Genomic DNA, 20,722 nt, shown 5'->3' on the forward strand with positions numbered 1-20,722 from the left:
TGTTGTGTGTTGAAATCCATATTGAAATTCCGTAAACTGTGTTTCAGGTTGATTAACTGTTGTCGAGTAGTGGCATTCTGTTATTTATGTTTTCTTATATAACTGTTGCATTGTTTATTGTTTGGGTTTCATCTTTGAATATAGAGTTTGATTGCAAGTCCAATAATCTAAACTGTGGCAAATTCGCACTGAGAATTTTATTCTCACCCCCACCCTCCCGGTTATTTTACAGGTACAGGTACGATTGATTCCGGAGAGGCACGCGAGTAGTGGGCCATAGTAGCTGACCATCTCAGGACCCTAGATATTTTGGTTGTATAGATATAGGGTAGGCCTCATGGTTGGTATCCGGATGCGATACTTTCGTTGTATTATTACTATCCAGACTGTGTACTCTGATTTTATATTAGAAACTTGTTTTGAATTGCGTGTTGTTTGGTTTAAATTGTGATTAGCCTTGTAAGCATACACGGCGTTGTATGCTTACGGCGGGGGACTGTTACTACCCGTGGCCGCGGGGTGTGACAGTTTGAAATTTAGAAGGATAAATATAATATTTTGAGTTTTAGATGGGAGAATATGTAATATTGCATTTTTTTTAGAGGTGTATCCTGAAATTCCCAAATTAGAAAAGACAGGTTTAACACTCATTTTTTTTTTTTATCTTATATGACATTATAATGACGGTTTTTTTATTTAACTGAAGTTTACGTGTTAAATAAACCAACTCACATCAATAAAAAAAAACTAATCAAAAGATAAATTTAGTCTTTTTTTTTAAGTAAAGATAGTATTTCTTTTTTCTAAAGTTCAAGAATTAGTTGACAAAAATAAAAAAATATAGATCAATTTAACTATTTTTTATTAAGTTTGAGGATTGTCTCGAAAATTTAACTCTCAATTAATGCTAGTCGCTAGATAAGCCCATCTCCAACCGCGCCTTTAACTCAACTCCACTGCATTTGCACATCCATTTCAGTACTCCGCGTCTCCACCTACCAGGTCCAGGTGACGATGACCATGTCTATGAATTTGTTCCTTGCTAACAACAGAATAACTTCTTGAATGTGGTACCTAACACCTAAAGTTGTTTTTTTTCTCCCCTATAAACGGATAACTTCTCAACATCGCTGCCATATATAAATATCCATACAACATTTGATTACTGCAGCAATACATTGTCAATTGCGTACAATACCAATTCATTAGAAGTTTATAACAGAGATATGGCTTCCTCCTATTCACTTTTCCTATTCACTTTGTTTGCTTGTCTCTCTTGTCATGTAATTGCATTTGATCCTAGTCCTCTCCAAGATTTTTGTGTTGCTGACAAGAACTCTCAAGGTACATATTTCATTCACTACACATTCTTCTTTGTAGTATTAAGTTAGACAAAATATTATTCCATTGCATTGTTAAATCATGAATTCGTGATACATATTTTAATTCACCAAAACAAAATTCAAATATTATAACCTCTATCTAGACAACATTTCACCAATGAAACACCAATTAGATTATATATTTATTTTTCTTTTGTGAGCATGCAGTGCTTATGAATGGTTACCCTTGCAAAGATTCAGATGATGTGAATCCAGAAGACTTTCTCTTCTCTGGCCTTGACAAACCTGGCAGTATTGATCCAAATCTCGGATCAAATGTGACAATAGTTGATGTGCATAAGCTTGTCGGTCTCAACACACTGGGCCTCTCAGTTGCTCGTCTTGACCTGTCACCCAATGGCGGCCTGGTCCCACCACACATCCACCCTAGAGCAACCGAAGTTCTTACCGTTTTGCAGGGTACCCTCTATGTCGGATTTGTGACATCAGCACCTAACTACAAGCTCATTGCTAAGGTGTTGAACAAGGGTGATGTGTTTGTTTTTCCTATCGGACTCATACACTTCCAGTATAACATCGGTAGAGTCCCAGTTGTTGCTTTTGCAGGATTGAGTAGCCAAAATCCTGGTGTAATTCCTGTGGCGAAGGCCATTTTTGGCTCAAATCCTCCTATTTCAGATGATGCTCTAGCTAAGACATTTAAGCTCGACAAAGACACCATCAACAGGCTTCAGTCCGAATTTTGGACGGCAACTAATTAATGTGTTTATTTTGCTATTTATGCTCAGGCATCATATTCAAAAATTATTCTTTTTTTCAATAAGAATGTAAATGTTTTTGTGTATTTTTGCTTGAAAAAAGAAAAGAAAAGAAGATTACTTGTATATTTATTTATTCCTTAACTTATATATATTTTTCTTTGATGCATAATTTTATTCTTAATCTCAGTAATTTGCACTTTGGCTGATAGCCGAACTCAAGAACAACTATTTATTTGTCTTTCGTAAGAAAATAATTAATTTATATTATTTAGGATTGAGGATTTGCATAATTGCGTAATGATGATAATTGAAAAAGCACGTGTGGTCTAATTATTTTGGATGTGATATACTTGTTTCTGAGTTCTTATAAAAACGTGATTAAACTACTGGTTATAAAAACGTGACATTATGTGAAAAGGAGGAACAACGAACCAGGCAATCTACGTAGAATTCATATCCCCCAAGGTAACATTTTGAGTTTGAATCCGCACCGTCTAATCTGCTTTGGTACATATTAAAGGGGTCATATGGATTCCACGTCAGGCTGGATTGATCAGGATTCTGAATGGATGGTCAAGATCCAAACTCAAATATTTCATAACCTCAAAGGATATGAATTCGGTTCCATAGCATGTGCATGTGTCTCTGTTACCCCATCTTCTTCTGGACCTATTGATCTTAGCATGTGTGCTGGTTAATGGTTGGGAAAAAAAATTTTATGCCACTCCAAAACCTTAAATTAGTTATTTGCCACTCTAAAGTTATTAAATTTATCAAATTGCATGGAGATGGTCACAGTCAGCAGTCTACACAACATCCTACTATATATCGGTCTATGAAAAGTGCTGGAAAGATTAGATAATTACACAGACTGTTTTGAAAATTTCCGATCCCTCCCAAAGCCTTCTTCATGTGTATGTGCTGACACATTTGGAAGAAAAGGAATGACAAAAAAATTTCAGCAAAGATGGTTACCTCAAGGGTCTTAGCGGATCGGGTAATGGAGGTAAGAAGGTCATGGCTCAAACACTGCAACACCGGCACACAGGCTGATGGGCACCAACCTCCTACCTGAACCAGACTAGGGAAGTTGTTTCAGACGAGGGAAGTTTAATTTTCGGTTTTTCTGTTTCTTTTGTTTTTCATTTCTAAGGGGTCGCTTTAAAACTATGCACCAGAACCCTTGTACCAGTGATGGTACTGGAGCATAGACTGTTGTAATGACGTTATAATTTAGATTTATATTATTCTTATTGGCAGCTGCTGCCAATGTTTCAAAAAAAAAAAAATAGTATCTTTTGATGTACATGGGCATTTTCGCCTAGTATGAATTGTTGTTGCTTGTAGTATAAAATTGATTATTTAAGACTTATGATGCATTCAACATTTTCTGGAGCTTTTTTCGTTTTCACAAGTCTTGTACCAGGTGGCCCATACCTTCTTGTATCTATTGGTATAAATTATGTGATGTTTCTACATTTTTCCTTAATACTAGAGAAAGTTTGAGGATGTATTTATAAAATTTCACAATTTAAATTCTGTATTGTGTAAGAATCTTGATGGATTCGAACCATCATCCTCCTGAAGATTCAGGGGCTCTGTCCAAATATTTGAGCTAAAGATCCATTTCAAGTTACTTGACTAGCTGATGTGATAATTCGGTGTAAGATACATACCTGTGCTGTGCTGATGAATAGGAAGGCAGTGTACTAACCAGTGTATCAATGATGAACGTTACAATTTCAAAGCTTTATGAATTATCCTTTGTTCCAGTGTAGCAATGATGTACCAGCACTACAACTCCAAACCAGTGAAGAATTGAGGGTTAAACCAAACTGGTATCAGGTAGAGAAAAAAAGTCAAAAACAGGCAATTAGATAAAAGCTCATAATTTCTGACTTTTCTTGAATAAAGCCTCAAAACTAAATTGGCATGTAGAGCATGATTAAACATTAGCATTTAGGTTAATTTTTTAATTTTTCAATTGAAAGATTAAACAAAATAGGCTAAAGAATCTCGTCCTTTAAAAAACTAAAAAAGTCAACTGCTGAGTTGACTGTACCCTAAATTTGCGTTTGAATTGAATAAAAACCTAGAAATTTATAAACACATATAATCACTAAATATATACACTTTAGAATATCTTTTATTACAAAAATTATGTTAAAAATTCCAAATTTAATAAGAAAATCTGATTTCTTAATAAAACCAGTAAAATGAAGGCACTCTTCATAAAATGTTGACACCCTGATTAACATGTTCCTGACTGAAGTACATTGTATAAAAAAAAATATTAATATTTGGGTACGGTGCCAGTAAGAAAGGGTCGTTACTATACCCGCATTTGTTCCCTCCATCATGCCCAAAAATTAAACGAATAAATTGGCGAAATCGATTAGATCTCCAAGTCTAATTTCGACAATTGTAAGATCAGACTTTTAATTAGTTCAAATAAGATCAAAATCACAAAATCTAGAGAACAAAGATGTAAGAAGAGAACCTTTGATTAGTTCAAACGAAAACCAGGGCCTTGAGAGGAGAACCTTTATCCAACGGAATTCAAGCTGAATTGATTCAAATTCGAATTTTCTCGGTTTTTCTGAGAAGAGTCACACACTGACACACACCATGGAACTGGCTCGACGGAAGGGGAAGGGGAAGGGGAAGGGGGTTTTTAGAGGAAAACCCCGCGTCGGACTCCGCTTCGCGAATTGAACAGGAGAGATCAGAAATGTGAGGAGATAAAGAGTTAAATTGATGGGTTATTTTAAAAATATCAAAATACGTTTTATTATACAATATTTTTCAGAATAATTTTAATTTAATATGTAGATTATATGTATAATTGTAACAATTTGATAAATTTAATAACTTTAGAGTAATAAATAACTAATTTAAGATTTCGGGAGGCAATTTTCTAATTTTCATGTTTTGAAATGACATAAAAATAATTTTCTCTTAATGATTTAATTTAACTTCTAAGAGGAATTTACTAGCCCAGGTGGTGTGCAGCTAGTGGTTTGCAAACGGGCAGGGCGGGTCAGGCCGGACAAAATCTGTGGCGGACGATGGGTAGAACGAGCACGGGCATTACGGGTTTAATTTTGAAAAACCCTTGCCCTCCCGTTTCAAACCTGTGCCCATCTCGGGTTCGGGGGAAAGGTGGTTCGGGTTCACGAGTAAGCGGGTTTTTTTTTGTTTGTTTTCTGTTTCGGCCTCTGTTTCTCGGAACAGAGGCCGAAACAGTATATTTTTTTCTTTTTTCTTCTCTGTAAACCAATAAATTATAAATCAAGATTCATTTAAACTAAAATTCATTTGACATGTTTGCATATTTGAACTCAATAATTTTTGTTATAATAAAATATAAATCAAAATTACTAATTATTTTAAAACAATGTTGCTTAAATCAATTACTTTAAATATAAATTAAAACTACTAATTATTTTAAAACAATGTTGCTTAAATCAATTACTTTAAAATATCTTAAATCAATTACTTTAAAACAATAAAATATAACTCAAAAATTTCTTAAATCAATTACTTTAAAAATAATTATGAAATATTTTAAAACAATAAATTAAAAAATAAAAGTTACCCTCCTCTATTCCGAGTTTGAGACTAGCTATGTAAAATAACATAGGCGGAGTTCTAACTTTTTTTTGTGAGTAATTATTCTTTAAAATGAATAATTTAAAAACTAATTGAAATATTTAGAAATTATAATTTAAAAAATAACCATAAAGATTAAAAGAGATCAGAAATTTATACCGACACTGCCTATCTAGAAGTTCTCATTCATATACCATTGTTCGCTCTCTTCTGCACCATTGAAATTCGAATTAGCCTCGGGTCTCGTCTCGGTACTGCTTTCTTCAGTATCGACTCCGGATGATGATAATTTGGTAATACCCATTGATCATTGATCCAATGCCCGGTAATACAAGAGTACCCAGGTCCATGTTTACAGGCAGTCCATATATCAGAGGTAATTGAGACCTTATTGTTTTGATATGCAAATGTAGCTCGTAGCTCATTTTTTTGTAATGGTAAATTGGTTTTTTATTTCATTAACCATAATTCTGAGATGGATTCTCTTTTACATTGGTTGACCACACCCCCCGAATGACCAACCGGGCAAAACTCATGTAACCACCCATACTTTTTTTCGTGCATTTCGGCATGTCTCTTAAAACTAGTCATACCATTAGATTTTTTATACTCAAAATTATGTTTCTTGTAACATTTTACCTTACATTGTAAATATTTCAAAGTGTCATCCTCATCTTTGGTCACCTTATACCATCCCATCCGTGACTGATTGTATTCAGGAGCTCATTTAGTCTTCTTTTCTGCTGGTTCTTGTGGGGGGGGGGACATTTGTCGAAAGAGGGACATCTTCAGCTTGAATTTCAGGGACATTTGTCGAATGAGTACCTTCTATAGGGGGAGTGAATTGACTCAATGCTATAGAAAAAGTGCCTCCATATGCATACGGTGGTGTCGGTTGATGTGTTTCTTGTGAAATGAATATGTTTGCATCATTTGAACTATAATACGGTGCACTCATTTGGGGGTTTGTTGATAATTTGGTTGTAGCATTTGGTCTCTTCTTTGATAATTTTGTGGATAATTAGGTGGTGGCATTTGGGAGGAACTATCAAGATAATTATGTGGATAATTTTGTGGATAATTAGGTGGTGGCATATCGGGGCCAAAAAATTTGGTCGACATTCTCGCGATGAGGAGTTGTCATTTTTTAAACATATTCAAAAAAATAAATGTAAATTACTTAATATATTCAAAAAATATATCTTACCAATTTATTTAACATATTCAAAATAAATCCAAATTTGAAAAATAAAATCTAATTACTTAACATAAATCTAACATATTACATTTAAATTTCAGGGACAAAATTAAATAATTCACATATAAAAAATAATTCTAACATACATTTGAATTCATAACATAAATTTAACTTATTTAAAAATAAATCTAACATTATAAATAAAAAATAATTCTAGCATTTTTAAAATTAAACTAACACATTAAAAATTCACTAAGCATTTTTAAAAACAAAAATAAAAACAGAAATAAAAAAACAGAGATAAAGATGCTGTTCCGGCCAGGAAAAGAGGCCGAAACAGCATATTTATCTCTGTTTTTTTATTTCTGTTTTTTAAAAATAAATCTAACATATTTAAAAATAAATCTAACCTATTCAAAATAAATATAACATTTAAAATCAAAATAAATCTGAATTTAAAAAAAATCTAACATTTTCAAAAATAAATCTAATTTATTTAAAACTAAATCTAACATATTCAAAATATTTCTAACATTCAAAGATTTCTAATTATCTAACCTATTCAAAAATAAATCTAACATTATAAATAAAATCTAACATATTTAAAAATGAATCTAACATTTAAAATCAAAATATATCCGAATTTGAAAAATAAAATCTAAGTTATTCAAAAAATAAATCTAACCTATTAAAAATAAATCTGAATTTGAAAAATAAAATTTAACCTATTCAAAACAAATCTAATTACTTCACATATTCACAAAAATGAATCTAACCTATTTTTTTAACCTATTAAAAATAAATCCGAATTTGAAAAATAAAATCTAACATATTCAAAACAAATCAAATTACTTCACATATTCACAAAAAAAGAATCTAACCTTTCAAAAAAAATAAATCTAACATATTAAAAAAAACTAATTACTTCACATCTAACAAATCTAACATATTCAATAAATATAACAAATCTAACATAAAATAAATCTAACAAATTTAATTACTTAACATTCAATAAATCTAGCATAACTAAATCTAACATTCAATTTAAATTCTAAATTTCTCTACAAAAATAAATCTAACAAAAAATAAATCTAATATCAAATTTAAATTTTAAATTACTCTACAAAAATAAATTAATCTAACATGAAATAAATGTAACATTTAAATCTCGTGGAAAAATCTTGTGAAAGGTGCCGAACTTCGTAATTTTGATACATTCGTAATTCCGTTTGCGTATTTGTAGAATGAATTATATTTACAACTATATTTTTTTTAAACAATAAATATCAAGTTGAGGATAATAAAAATATTGAGATTGAGAGAATGAGAAAATTAGATATGAAAATACTGAGGGAGAGGGGTGTATATTTATGGAGGTTTGATTGGGTGGGAATGAAATTTAAATTTAAAAATAATTTTTTTTTTGTAAAATCTGTCACGGGTACAGGCAACCCGTGGCGGGTGGTGGGGAAACCGGGTTCAATTTTCTAAGCGACAACGGGCAGGGCGGGCACAGGTTCACGGGTACGTGGACCGGTCCGGGCGGGCACGGGTGTAGTTCAGACCGGGTTTAATGACGAAAAACCGGGTCCGGTCCGTTTCAAACCCGTACCCATGTACTCATGTACCCGTGCAAACCTGGCCACGGGTACGGCCCGGTCGGATAACGGGTACGGACGGACCGGACCGGGTTTGACCCGCCCGGGTTTAATCAAACCACTATGTGCACCTCATGAATCACATTATATGAAATAGAGTATATGGTCCGGGCTCATACAGTCGACTCCGATTCGGGTTGAACTCTTGCCCTCTTGGACTTTAATTTTGAATTAGGACTGAATTTGAGCTTTACCTAAATTATGTACAAGCCTGGCTCATTAGTATATATGCATACCTATAAGACAAAGGGGGTTAGATGCAACTAAAAGAGTGAAGAGAGAGAATTTATCAACACAACACATCAATGTAATTGACCTAACGTTAATGAAAAGGAAAAAAAAAAAAAAAGTGAGAGAGAGAGATTCAAGATTTGCAACAGGTAGATTTAAGGGTCCGTACCTCCTCGAGTACCTGAGGGTGTAATGGAGAAAGAATTGCCCTGATTTAATTTCAACCAGGTCAAAAGAGCTCGATGCATATTTAGATGGCGTTGGTTCGCTTTAAGATTCGTGAATTTTTTTTAAAAAATTAGATCAATCTGATGCTTTAAGATTCGTGCTAATTTCATAAACTAATCAAAGACGATATGATTTTCTCTATTGCATCCTTAGACAACCTGAGGGGATATATATTTCATTTAAAAGGGAGACTGTCATGTATACTCCTATTTTTTTTTTAAATTGCGCATTTTTTTCCTCTAAAATTCATAATATCATATTTACCCTTCTAAATTTCAAAACTCACAAATTTACCAATTTATTGTAACATGTGTTAGAAAAATGTCCAGTCTACTAATTGATCGGTTTTTGTATTTGTTATGCATTCATAGTAGTATTTAGACATACACTTGTTTGTGCATTATAATTAAGAAAATAAATCATTTGTCACCATAATTGGTCATTAGAAGACTGAATATTTCACTTAAATATGCTACATATTTTTTATTTTTTAAATAAATAATAAAACTGATATTTTACAAATTTAAAATGGTTTTTAATTAAAGAAACAATAAATTGGATAAATTTTGTGAGTTTGAAATTTAGAAGGAAAAAATATAATATTTTGAGTTTTAGAAGGGAGAATATGTAATATTGCATTTTTTTTAGAGGTATACCTGAAATTCCCAAATTAGAAAAGATAGGTTTAAGACTGTTAATTTTTTTTTATCTTATATTCTTATATGATAATTATAATAACGGTTTTTTATTTAACTGAAGTTTACGTGTTAAATAAACCAACTCACATCAACAAAAAAAACTAATCAAAAGATAAATTTAGTCTTTTTTTTTTTAAGTAAAGATACTATTTTTTTTTTCTAAAGTTCAAGAATTAGTTGACAAAAATAAAAGGATATAGAGCAATTTAACTATTTTTTATTAAGTTTGAGGATTTTCCTGAAAATTTAACTCCCAATTAACGCTAGTTGCTGGATAAGCCCATCCCAACCGCGCCTTTAACTCAGCTCCACTGCATTTTGCACATCCGTTTCAGTACTCCACGTCTCCACCTACCAGATCCAGGTGACAATGACCATGTCTATGAATCTGTTCCTTGCTAACAACAGAATAACCTCTTGAATGTGGTACCTAACACCTAAAGTTGTTTTTTTTTCTCCCCTATAAACGGATAATTTCTCAACATCGTTGCCATATATAAATATCCATACAACATTTGATTACTGCAGCAATACATTGTCAATTGCGTACAATACCAATTCATTAGAAGTTTATAACTGAGATATGGCTTCCTCCTATTCACTTTTTCTATTCACTTTGTTTGCTTGTCTCTCTTGCCATGTAATTGCATTTGATCCTAGTCCTCTCCAAGATTTTTGTGTTGCTGACAAGAACTCTCAAGGTAGATATTTCATTCACTACACATTCTTCTTTGTAGTATTAATTTAGACAAAATATTACTCCATTGCATTGTTAAATCATGAATTCATGATAGATATTTTAATTCATCAAAACAAAATTCAAATATTATAACCTCTAGACAACATTTCACCAATGAAACACCAATTAGATTATATATTTATTTTTCTTTTGTGAGCATGCAGTGCTTGTGAATGGTTACCCTTGCAAAGATCCAGCTGATGTGAATCCAGAAGACTTTCTCTTCTCTGGCCTTGACAAACCTGGCAGTATTGATCCGGATCTCGGATCAAATGTGACAATAGTTGATGTGCATAAGCTTGTTGGTCTCAACACACTGGGCCTCTCAGTTGCTCGTCTTGACCTGTCACCCAATGGCGGCCTGGTCCCACCACACATCCACCCTAGAGCAACAGAAGTTCTTACCGTTTTGCAGGGTACCCTCTATGTTGGATTTGTGACATCAGCCCCTAACTACAAGCTCATTGCTAAGGTGTTGAACAAGGGTGATGTGTTTGTTTTTCCTATCGGACTCATACACTTCCAGTATAACATTGGTAGAGTCCCAGTTGTTGCTTTTGCAGGATTGAGTAGCCAAAATCCTGGTGTAATTCCTGTGGCGAAGGCCATTTTTGGCTCTAATCCTCCTATTTCAGATGATGCTCTGGCTAAGACATTTAAGCTCGACAAAGACACCATCGACAAGCTCCAGTCCGAATTTTGGACGGCAACTAATTAATGTGTTTATTTTGCTATTTATGCTCAGGCATCCTATTCAAACATTTTTTTTCAATAAAAAATAAATGCTTTTGTGTATTCTTGCTTAAAAAGAAAAGAAAAGAAGATTGCTTATGTATTTATTAATTCCTTAACTTATATATTCTTTCTTTGATGCATAATTTTATTCTTATTCACAGTAATTTGCACTTTGGCTGATAGTTGAACTCAGGAGTAACTATTTATTTGTCTTTCGTAAGAAAATAATTAATCTATATTAATTAGGATTAAGGATTTGCATACGTGCGTAATGATGATAATTGAAAAAGCACGTTTGCTCTAACTATTATGGATGGGCTATACTTGTTCCTGAGTTCTATTAAAAACCTGATTAAACTACTGATTAAAACACGGCGTGTTGGAATGATGATCACTTAATTTACGCCGTGAAGGCATGAATGACATTATGTGAAAAGGAGGAACAACGAACCAGGCAATCTACGCAGAATTCATATCCCCCAAGGTAACATTTTGAGTTTGAATCCGCACCGTCTAATCTGCTTTGGTACATATTAAAGGGCCATATGCATCCCACCTGATCAGGCTGGATTGATCAGGATTCTGATCGGATGGTCCAGATCCAAACTCAAAATATTTTATAACCTCAAAGGATATGAATTCGGTTACATAGCATGTGTCTCTGTTACCCCATCTTCTTCTGAACCTCTTGATCTTAGCTTGTGTGCTGGTTAATGGTTTAATTTAACTTCTAAGAGGAATTTTAGTTTCTGAACCGTGGAAATACCAGGTCCAGTCCAGCTGTCCAGGTGAGTGGTGACGATGAGCATGTCTATGAATCTGTTTCTGGGGAGAATGAGAATCCATTGCCTCCGTCCATCTCTTATGTCCTCCAACGCTCCCACTCAAGCGTCGCCCCCAAATCCCCACTTCGGTGTTCAATACCTCGTCCAATCGTGCGGTCTTTCTTCCGATGAGGCACTCAAAGGTTCCAAATATACCCAGAGCCTCAAGTCCCCTGATAAGCCCGACGCAGTGATTCGGTTCCTGAGAGAGACCGGTATAAGCGAGGTGGACATAAGAACCGCGGTGTCACGGAACCCTCGCCTCCTTTGCACGGGTTTGGAAAAGACCTTGAGACCAAATATTGCAAAGCTGCAAGAGGTCGGCTTCTCCATAAAAGACATCTCAAATATCATTTCCAGCAAACCTGGTGTGTTTTTGTTCAGCATTGTTGCAAAGATTGATTTCTGGTTGGGGATCCTTGGCTCGCTAGAGAATCTGTCTCTGGTCCTCGGGTACGGGTCAATCCTCAATGTCAACTTGGAAAAGGTTGTTGTGCCCAACTTGACTTTCCTTCGAGAGCAATGCGGTTTGTCTCTTGGTCAAATTGTGCAGCTCGTTAAATTTTTTCCTAGTGTGATCTCATGTAATCCTGAAATATTAAAAATTAGAGAGAAGAGGGTTGAGGAGTTGGGAATTGCATCTTCATCAGGCATGTTTGTGCATGTATTAGGTTCAGTCGTCTGGTTAAACCAAGACGCCCTAGATGCACGGATAAATAATTTGAAAAGACTCGGGCTTTCACAGAAGGAGGTAGCACATGCAATTAATAAAGCCCCTTCCTTGTTGAGGGTACCAGAGGAGCTGGTAGCTAGAAAAATGGAGTTCCTGATAAAGGAAGCTGGTTGTGATAAGATTTATGTGGTCCAAAATCCATATATGCTCATGTACAGCTTAGAAAACCGGCTGATTCCTCGGACTGTTGTTAGAAAGCTTCTGAGATCGAAAGGACTTGAAGCAGCGAATAGAAGTTTTGTTAGTGTTGTACAATCAACTGAAAAGAAGTTTTTGGAGCAGTATGTTCTGCCATATGAACATGCTATTCCTGGCCTACACCGAGCATATGCTGACGCTGGGAAAATTAGGGGTGATGATTAGCTTAACATTATCACAAATTAACTTTCTTGCTGGCATAGATACTGAAGTTAGATTTTACTTGGTTAGATTTTTTCGGTTGCTTCTTTTCCTCTTATTAATTTACTTTTAAGTCGGTGTCAGTTTGTAACAATATATAAAATGGTTAACTGGCATTAATTCTCTTGAGCTGTAGTTCTGAAATTTTCTTCATTAGTCATGATTTCATCTTTCCACTGAAAATTCATCTTCATCTTTCATCTTATCTCAGTCATGTTGTGCTTTTATGAATGTGAAACTGTTCGATATTGTTGATGAAACAATAAATATATCAAGTAATTATGGCTGGTAATTCTTGGATTGGTGGAATATGTGATGACTTAATTATCGTCCCAGATGCATGGCCCATTTCTTGCATGATCGCAATAGAATTAGGGTCTGATCGGAACAAATTAGTATTCAGTAATAACTCACAGGTATTAGTGCATGGCGTCAAGTCGTTGATTTGTCTTATAAGGTTTGTATAGAGGTGTGGTATCATGTTCTCTTTAATTGATCTAACTTCCTATTTTTTTTTATTAATAAAATCAATGACATGTCTACTTCTCTTCGAAAAAGATAAAAAAGTTATCCGGTAATAAACTAAAAGAAATAGTAAATTTAGAGGCCTGAAAAAGCCCAAAGCCCATTAAATCCGAGAATTTCGCTAAGGGCTTTCAACAAGGAGTGCGCAGTCCGATAACCGCTTAAGTTTATCTCCTCGGTAATTGCAGTCGCCTACCAGTGAGGCAGTGACCATGTCTATGAATCTGTTTTTGGGGAGAATCTCTTACCTCCGTCCATCATTTCCCCTCAATCGGATCACACCACTTGCTTCCTCCAACGCTCCCATTCAAGCGTCGCCCCCAAATCCCCACTTCTCTGTACAATCCCTCGTCCAATCGTGCGGTCTTTCCTCCGACGAGGCACGCAAAGCCTCCAAGTATATGCAGCGCCTCAAGTCCTCTGATAACCCTGACGCTGTGCTTCAGTTCCTGAGAGAGATTGGTGTAAGCGAGGCGGACATAAGAACTGCGGTGTCGCGGAACCCTCGCCTCCTTTGCACTGGTCTGAACAAGACCTTGAGACCAAATATTGAAAAGCTGCAAGAGGTCGGCTTCTCCATAGAAGACATCTCAAGTGCCATTTCCAGCAAACCTGGTGTGTTTTTGTCCAATTTTGTGCCAAAGATTGACTTCTGGTTGGCCATCCTTGGCTCAGTAGAGAATCTGTCTCTCGTCCTCAGGTACGGGTCAATCCTCAATGTCAACATGGAAAAGGTTGTCGTTCCCAACTTGACTTTCCTTCAAGTGCAATGTGGTTTGTCTCTTGATCAGATTCTCCAGCTCATTAAATTTTATCCTAGTGTGATCTCATGTAATCCTGAAAAATTGAAGATTAAAGAGAAGTGGGTTGAGGACTTGGGGATTGCATGTTCATCAGGCATATTTGTGCATGTATTAGGTGTGGTCGTCTGGCTCAACCAACGCACCTTAGATTCACGGTTAAACAATTTGAAAAGACTTGGTCTTTCACAGGAGGAGATAGCACTTGCAATTATTAAAGCCCCTTCTTTGTTGAGGGTACCAGAGAAGCTCATAGCCAGAAAAATGGAGTTACTGATAGATGGAGCCGGTTTTGATAAGATTTATGTGGTCCAACATGCATTCATGCTCCTGTATAGCTTACAAAAAAGGCTGATTCCTCGGACCGTTGTTAGAAACCTTCTGAGATTGAAAGGATTTGCTGTGGCAGATAGAAGTTTTGCTTGTATTTTGAAATTAACTGAAAAGCAGTTTTTGGCGAAGTTTATTTTTCCATTTGAACATGCTATTCCCGGCCTACGCCAACTATATGCTGATGCTGAAAATTTTTGGTATGATAATAAGTTTACCTTGTATTGACTTCATTGTGGCAGTTAGATTTTCTGATTGCTTCTTTTTAATTTTACCTAGTTAGATACTGAAGTTAGATTTTACCTGGTTAGATTATTGGATTGCTTCTTTTTAATTTTTAATTTTTTAGGTCAATGTCAGTTTCTAACAATATATAAAAGGTTTTCTCTGTCATGGAAATATTGTTCTGAAATTTCATCTTACTTATCTTCACTAGGCATGATTTCATCTTCATGTTTTTCTCTGTCATGTTATGTTTTTATGAATGTGAAACCGTTGGGTATTGCTCATGAAACAATAAATAGATCAACTAACTATGGGCATATATACAAAGTTAGATAATTTTGTTTATGTGAAATATTTTAGTGCACATATATACAAAGATGGTTCAAATAATCAAATATCTCGACATTTTTATGCTTGTAACTTGTCTCAAAATTTGAACACTATGAACACATTCATATATTCAGGCGATACTATGACTATCTATAAGCAACAACAAATATACAAACATATTACTACTCAAAAACTGTATCGAATCCGACTGGTACTGGTGCTAATTATTAATAAGAAATTTTGTATTGCTCAACTTAATAAAAGCTATCTATTTACAAAGTCATTTTTCTAATTAACTGTACCAACTGATGAAACTTGCATTTCCTAAAGGCTCTTGACCACTATATTTCTTCACCTCATCTACCAGAAAATTGTCCTCTCCACTGACAAATCTGCAATTCATCTGCTGCAAAATCATCAATTTTTATCTACTATCAAATCCTCTATTATATTTTCGAGTTGCATACCAGAAAATTGAAAGAAACTTGGTGAGACCAGCAACTGGTACACAATAAAACACAAAAAGTTTAATACCTTAACTTATTGTTGTAAAACAACAACAAATTGAATGTGAAATTTTCCTGTGATGCTACCTGACCCACCATTGGAACTTAAGATTCAATCTTTTTTAACTTAAACAAATTATAGAAATGACATTTACATTTCCTCCATTCAATACAAGTTTATTAAGACAAGTCTAGGATCTCCAAGTTTCTAAAACTCAAGAAAGTGGTAAGGAATCCGATTGACCATTTCATAATTACGAGGTTCAAGTACATTAGCTTTTGAAGCTCAATACAGTTCGAGAAGAACGAATCGGGGACATTTGGCAAGTAAAGTAATTCCAAGGTGTCAAGATCTGAGAAGAAGGAAGGAGTAAGCATTGTATAATGAGATTTGTAAGTACATTTGCATATAATTAGCCAACCATATGAATTGCTGCTGCAGCATACTACGAGCTAATCAGGTCTCATGTTTATGTAATTCTAACACAATTATCATGACAGACAGAAAAAGGTAAACCATAACAGCACTACAAACTAAATTTTGCATTTTTTTCAATTTTTTAACATAGGGAGAATCACTACTTTTGAATAGTCTAGAATAATTAGATCTAAGTAATTTTCTACCTATCTAAAAAAATTGTAAAAAATATATAATTTGATATACAAGTATATTGTCATATGAAGATCATGTTGAAGAGTTCAGATCAACTGTTTGGACTATGAAAACGGAAATATTAATTCATACTACAGATCAATCTGCGCTATGGGGTAGCTTCCCTCTTTAATTGTGCTTTACATTGTATTTAATTTTGATGCTAGTCTATTCCATGAGTCCGAATCTGCTGCAATTATTTTTGGAAAAGCATAAATCTGTTTTTCTTAATCTAATTAAATTTTATTGTGCACAAATTTTAATAAAAATCAACGGTTAGATGAGAAAAGTCAGGTTGATGCTTAGAAAAAGAATCGCAACCGATTTCATTCCCTATCCAATTGATTGGGTTATTTTTGCGAGCACGTAGTTAAACATGGGCATGCACCCAACAATGAACTCATTTTTTTCACAAAAATTGGGGAGATTTAAAAAAAAATCCCAAACTAATATACACACAAAGATATACATGTTAAAATTTAAAAATTCTATTCATTTTTTTGTAATATTAATATTCTGAGGGGGCTCATAAGTAAGTTTGCATGTCTGTTTCGCCGCCTGTAGTACCAATGGAACGCTCATTGTTCGACTATTTGTGTTGCGGCTTTTGTTAATAAATTCACATCTGATCAAGAAGAAGAAAATGCATCCCTGCACCTTGCATGTTATCTATCTATGTTGCATGAATACGATATGGATACAGTAATACGATAATTTTCAAAAATTAGGATACGATATAGCTATTAAATATTTTATTAATTCAATAATTGTATTATATAAATTAAATGTCAAAAATTCTGGATTCAACATACCAAGTGAATATTAAATATCGTAGTTACTGACTTATGACAACAAATTAAAGTTAGCGTAGTGGTAAAGACTGTTGGCGCTGATGCTGTGTACCTCGAAAATAAATCTGTTGTAATTCTAAAGAGATCGCAGGATCATGCGATTCCAAATCTAACCTTTCACTTTTTAAAATGCACAAATCTCAATAATACTTATTTTTTATGCACGAATCTCAAAACAGATAAATTGATGGATATGAAATAACAGAGTCCTGCGATCCCTTTAGAATCACAGCAGATTTATTTCTGTGTAACCCAAGTTTGAATCTCCTTAGCGTTTGAGGAAAACAATTAAAGTTGGCGTATCCGAGAGTGTCAGATGCGAGTCAACAGGTATCTGAGACCATATCGGAAGGTATATGATACGTATCTGATTCGTATCTGGACATGTCAAATGCAAGTCAACAGGTATCTGAAATCGTATTGAAAGGTATATAATACGTATCGGGGCCGTATGAGACACCTATCAAATACGGGTACAGAGTCCATACAAGAATATCGGAGTAACATAGCATGTCATGCTCATGCAATGATTGAGGCACTGAGGGCCCCGCGGAGCGCATGGTCACCATGCATTTCTCCATTTTCATGCTCTATTCATATTTCATCCTCCTAGATACTGCAGAGGATTATCACTTTACGGTTTGTGAGATTAAATCTCAGCTGATTTAGGATGCGGGCTAATATTATTTGGACTTGATCAAATCAAGTTTCTCTGTTTTTTTTTCACGGTATATATCTTCTCGGTTACAGAATTAATAGAGGGTTTGAGAGAAAGGGCAACAGTGTTATATATTTATTCTAAATGAGAGAGTGATCGAACACCAATATTGATTCAGAGATGTGCAAATAAGGAGAAACAAATTAAGCGATTCTTCAGTTTCTTTTTTAATTAAATTCATTTTTTAACAAGAAAATATATAAATGCATCCAAAAGATGCGGTGATCGAACAACAGCAAAGTAAAAGAATTATAATCAGTCATTAACAATTGAGATAAATATATTTTCAGTTTAATCCTCAAATTTGAAAATATTAAAAATGATGATAAAATTTTGAGTTTTCAAATTTTAGGTATCAACAGATAGTGGCTTATTCCAGTTTTCTAAAAGTACTTCTTAAGAGTCTAAAGCATTTGACAAATTAACATGAGAGATTACCATCATGGAGAAATAAGAAATCAATTTGAACAATATTCCATCTCAAAAGAATTAATTAGTGGCTATTAACCATTTTTATACTGTTAGAAACTGATCCGGTTTACAAATAAATAAGACTAAAAAGAAGCAATCGAAAAATCTAACCAGGTGAAATCCAACTTGCAGTATATATCTACGCCAGAAAGAGAGTTAATTTGAGACAATCTTAAACTAATCAACACCCCTAATTTTTCCAGCTTCAGCATATGCTCGGTGTAGGTTAGGAATAATGTGTTCATATGGCCGAACAAACCTCTCCACAAACAGCTTTTCATTTAATGTCATAACATAAGAAAAGCTTCTATTTGCTGCTGGAAGTCCTTTTGATCTCAGAAGATTTCGAACAACGTTTCGAGGAATCAGCCGGTTTTCTAAGCTGTGCATGAGCATTGCTGGATTTTGGACCACATGAATCCTATCAAAACCGACTTCTTCTATCAGGTACTTCATTTTTCTTGCTATGAGCTCCTCTGGTACCCTCAACAAAGAAGGGGCTTTAATAATAGCACATACTACCTCCTCCTCTGAAAGCCCGAGTCTTTTTAAGTTATTTAACCGTGCAACTAGGGTTTGTTCCTTCATCCAGACAAACACACCTAATACATGCACAAACATGCCTGATGAACGCTCAATGCCCAACTCCTCAACCATCTTCTCTTTAATTTTCAGTTTTTCAGGATTATATTTGAATACACAAGGATAATATTTAATTAGCTGAAGAATCTGATCAAGAGACAAACCACATTGGTTTTGTAGAAAAGATAAGTTAGGCACGACAACCTTTTCCAAGTTGGCAGTGAGAACTGACCCGTACCTGATGAGAATCAGAGACAGATTCTCTACTGAACCAAGAACCCCCAACCAGAAGTCAAGTTTTTCCACCATATTGATCACAAGCAGAGAACGTGTTCGGGCAATGATAGCAGAAATGTCTTCCTTGGAGAAGCCGAGCTCTTGCAGCTTTTCAATATTTGGTCTCAATGAGTTGTCCACACGACAGCAAAGGAGGGGGGGATCCCGCAGCACCGCGGTTCTTATGTCGACCTCGTTCACGCCAGTCTCTCTCAGGAATCGGAGCACCGCGTCTGGGTTATCAGGGGACTTGAGGTGTGTGATGTGCTTCGATGCTTTGAGAGCCTCGTCAGAGGAAAGACCACACGATTGGACGAGGTATTGTAAAGAAAAGTGGGGATTTGTGGGCGACGCTTGAGTGGGAGATTTGGAGGCGGCGAGTGGTGTGCAGCGATTGAGGGGAAGAGATGGACGGAGGCAATGGATTCTCATTGTCCCCAGAAACAGGTTCAGAGGCATCGTCACCTGGTAGGCGGATCGAGTACTGAAACGGCTGGTGCACTGCACTGCACACCTGAGTTGAGATAAGAAATGAAATGAGTGGATCGCGGATTCTGCTCCAACCATAGTTTTCCTTTAGTCCCTCTCCCTCATAAATCAAAATATATATTCAAACTAAACCTGACCATATATAATCGAATAAATAGGGGTCAACTATTTGAATGTTTGCCGCAGGTTTACAAATCGCGCTTCACGCGGCTCCATATCGGAGAGTGCGTTCAAAACTGGTCAATCAGAATCTGCCACGTGACAAATTCTAAATGGTCAGTTTGGAAGACCATTCATCTTTTCTTCCCTAATCGATATCAGCCGTCGATTAAAATCGAACGGCTCTAGTGAAAATAAATAGCCTCACTTTTGATTGACTTACTCAGTTTGCACTCTAATTCCACCTGAAAATGTTATTTGCATACAAAAATACGTTATTTACACTCAGATAAGCGGTAATTACAAAAAAAAACCTAGCCAGGGTATAAAAAAAATTAATTTAATTAATTATTTATTTCGTAGACATTTTTCCATATTTTTTATACATTATTACATTTTTTAACCATGTCGTAGCAAAATTTCAGAAAAGAAGAAAAAATAACAACACGCCTAAAAGTTTCAGCAAAGGAAATAACGACACGGCATGCCTAAAGAGTAAAGACCAAATCCATATCCTCCCTGATAGCGGAAAAAGAATCTTTTACAATTATTAAAATAACATGAGTGAGTCTATGGTACTATGCATATCACGGGTTGTTACCGTGCTACGGCTCTATATTCGAGTTTTCAAATCCTAACGATCGATCCG

At 34.9% G+C, this 20,722-nt stretch overlaps 5 protein-coding genes across 5 annotated transcripts; 4 read left to right on the forward strand and 1 right to left on the reverse strand.

Moving 5' to 3' along the window:
* The first annotated feature begins 1,221 nt into the window (after nucleotides 1-1,221).
* On the forward strand, nucleotides 1,222-2,104 carry LOC144552443 (putative germin-like protein 2-1). The gene is made up of 2 exons (XM_078300428.1): nucleotides 1,222-1,344; nucleotides 1,551-2,104. Exons 1-2 carry the CDS (start codon nucleotides 1,227-1,229, stop codon nucleotides 2,102-2,104), a joined length of 672 nt encoding a protein of 223 aa, XP_078156554.1. The 5' UTR covers nucleotides 1,222-1,226.
* An 8,208-nt stretch (nucleotides 2,105-10,312) lies between these two features.
* On the forward strand, nucleotides 10,313-11,223 carry LOC144553617 (putative germin-like protein 2-1). The gene is made up of 2 exons (XM_078301862.1): nucleotides 10,313-10,430; nucleotides 10,633-11,223. Exons 1-2 carry the CDS (start codon nucleotides 10,313-10,315, stop codon nucleotides 11,184-11,186), a joined length of 672 nt encoding a protein of 223 aa, XP_078157988.1. The 3' UTR covers nucleotides 11,187-11,223.
* An 842-nt stretch (nucleotides 11,224-12,065) lies between these two features.
* LOC144552827 (transcription termination factor MTEF18, mitochondrial-like) lies at nucleotides 12,066-13,391 on the forward strand. The gene has a single exon (XM_078300827.1). It carries the CDS (start codon nucleotides 12,068-12,070, stop codon nucleotides 13,121-13,123), a length of 1,056 nt encoding a protein of 351 aa, XP_078156953.1. The 5' UTR covers nucleotides 12,066-12,067; the 3' UTR covers nucleotides 13,124-13,391.
* Nucleotides 13,392-13,896: 505 nt separating this feature from the next.
* LOC144552470 (uncharacterized) lies at nucleotides 13,897-15,042 on the forward strand. Its single transcript, XM_078300451.1, has one exon. It carries the CDS (start codon nucleotides 13,897-13,899, stop codon nucleotides 15,040-15,042), a length of 1,146 nt encoding a protein of 381 aa, XP_078156577.1.
* Nucleotides 15,043-18,574: 3,532 nt separating this feature from the next.
* LOC144552579 (transcription termination factor MTERF8, chloroplastic-like) lies at nucleotides 18,575-19,997 on the reverse strand. The gene has a single exon (XM_078300560.1). It carries the CDS (start codon nucleotides 19,990-19,992, stop codon nucleotides 18,745-18,747), a length of 1,248 nt encoding a protein of 415 aa, XP_078156686.1. The 5' UTR covers nucleotides 19,993-19,997; the 3' UTR covers nucleotides 18,575-18,744.
* Nucleotides 19,998-20,722: the final 725 nt, after the last annotated feature.

Source organism: Carex rostrata, chromosome 4 (assembly GCF_964058835.1).
Source record: "Carex rostrata chromosome 4, lpCarRost1.2, whole genome shotgun sequence".
In the NCBI taxonomy this organism is placed as follows: domain Eukaryota; kingdom Viridiplantae; phylum Streptophyta; class Magnoliopsida; order Poales; family Cyperaceae; genus Carex; species Carex rostrata.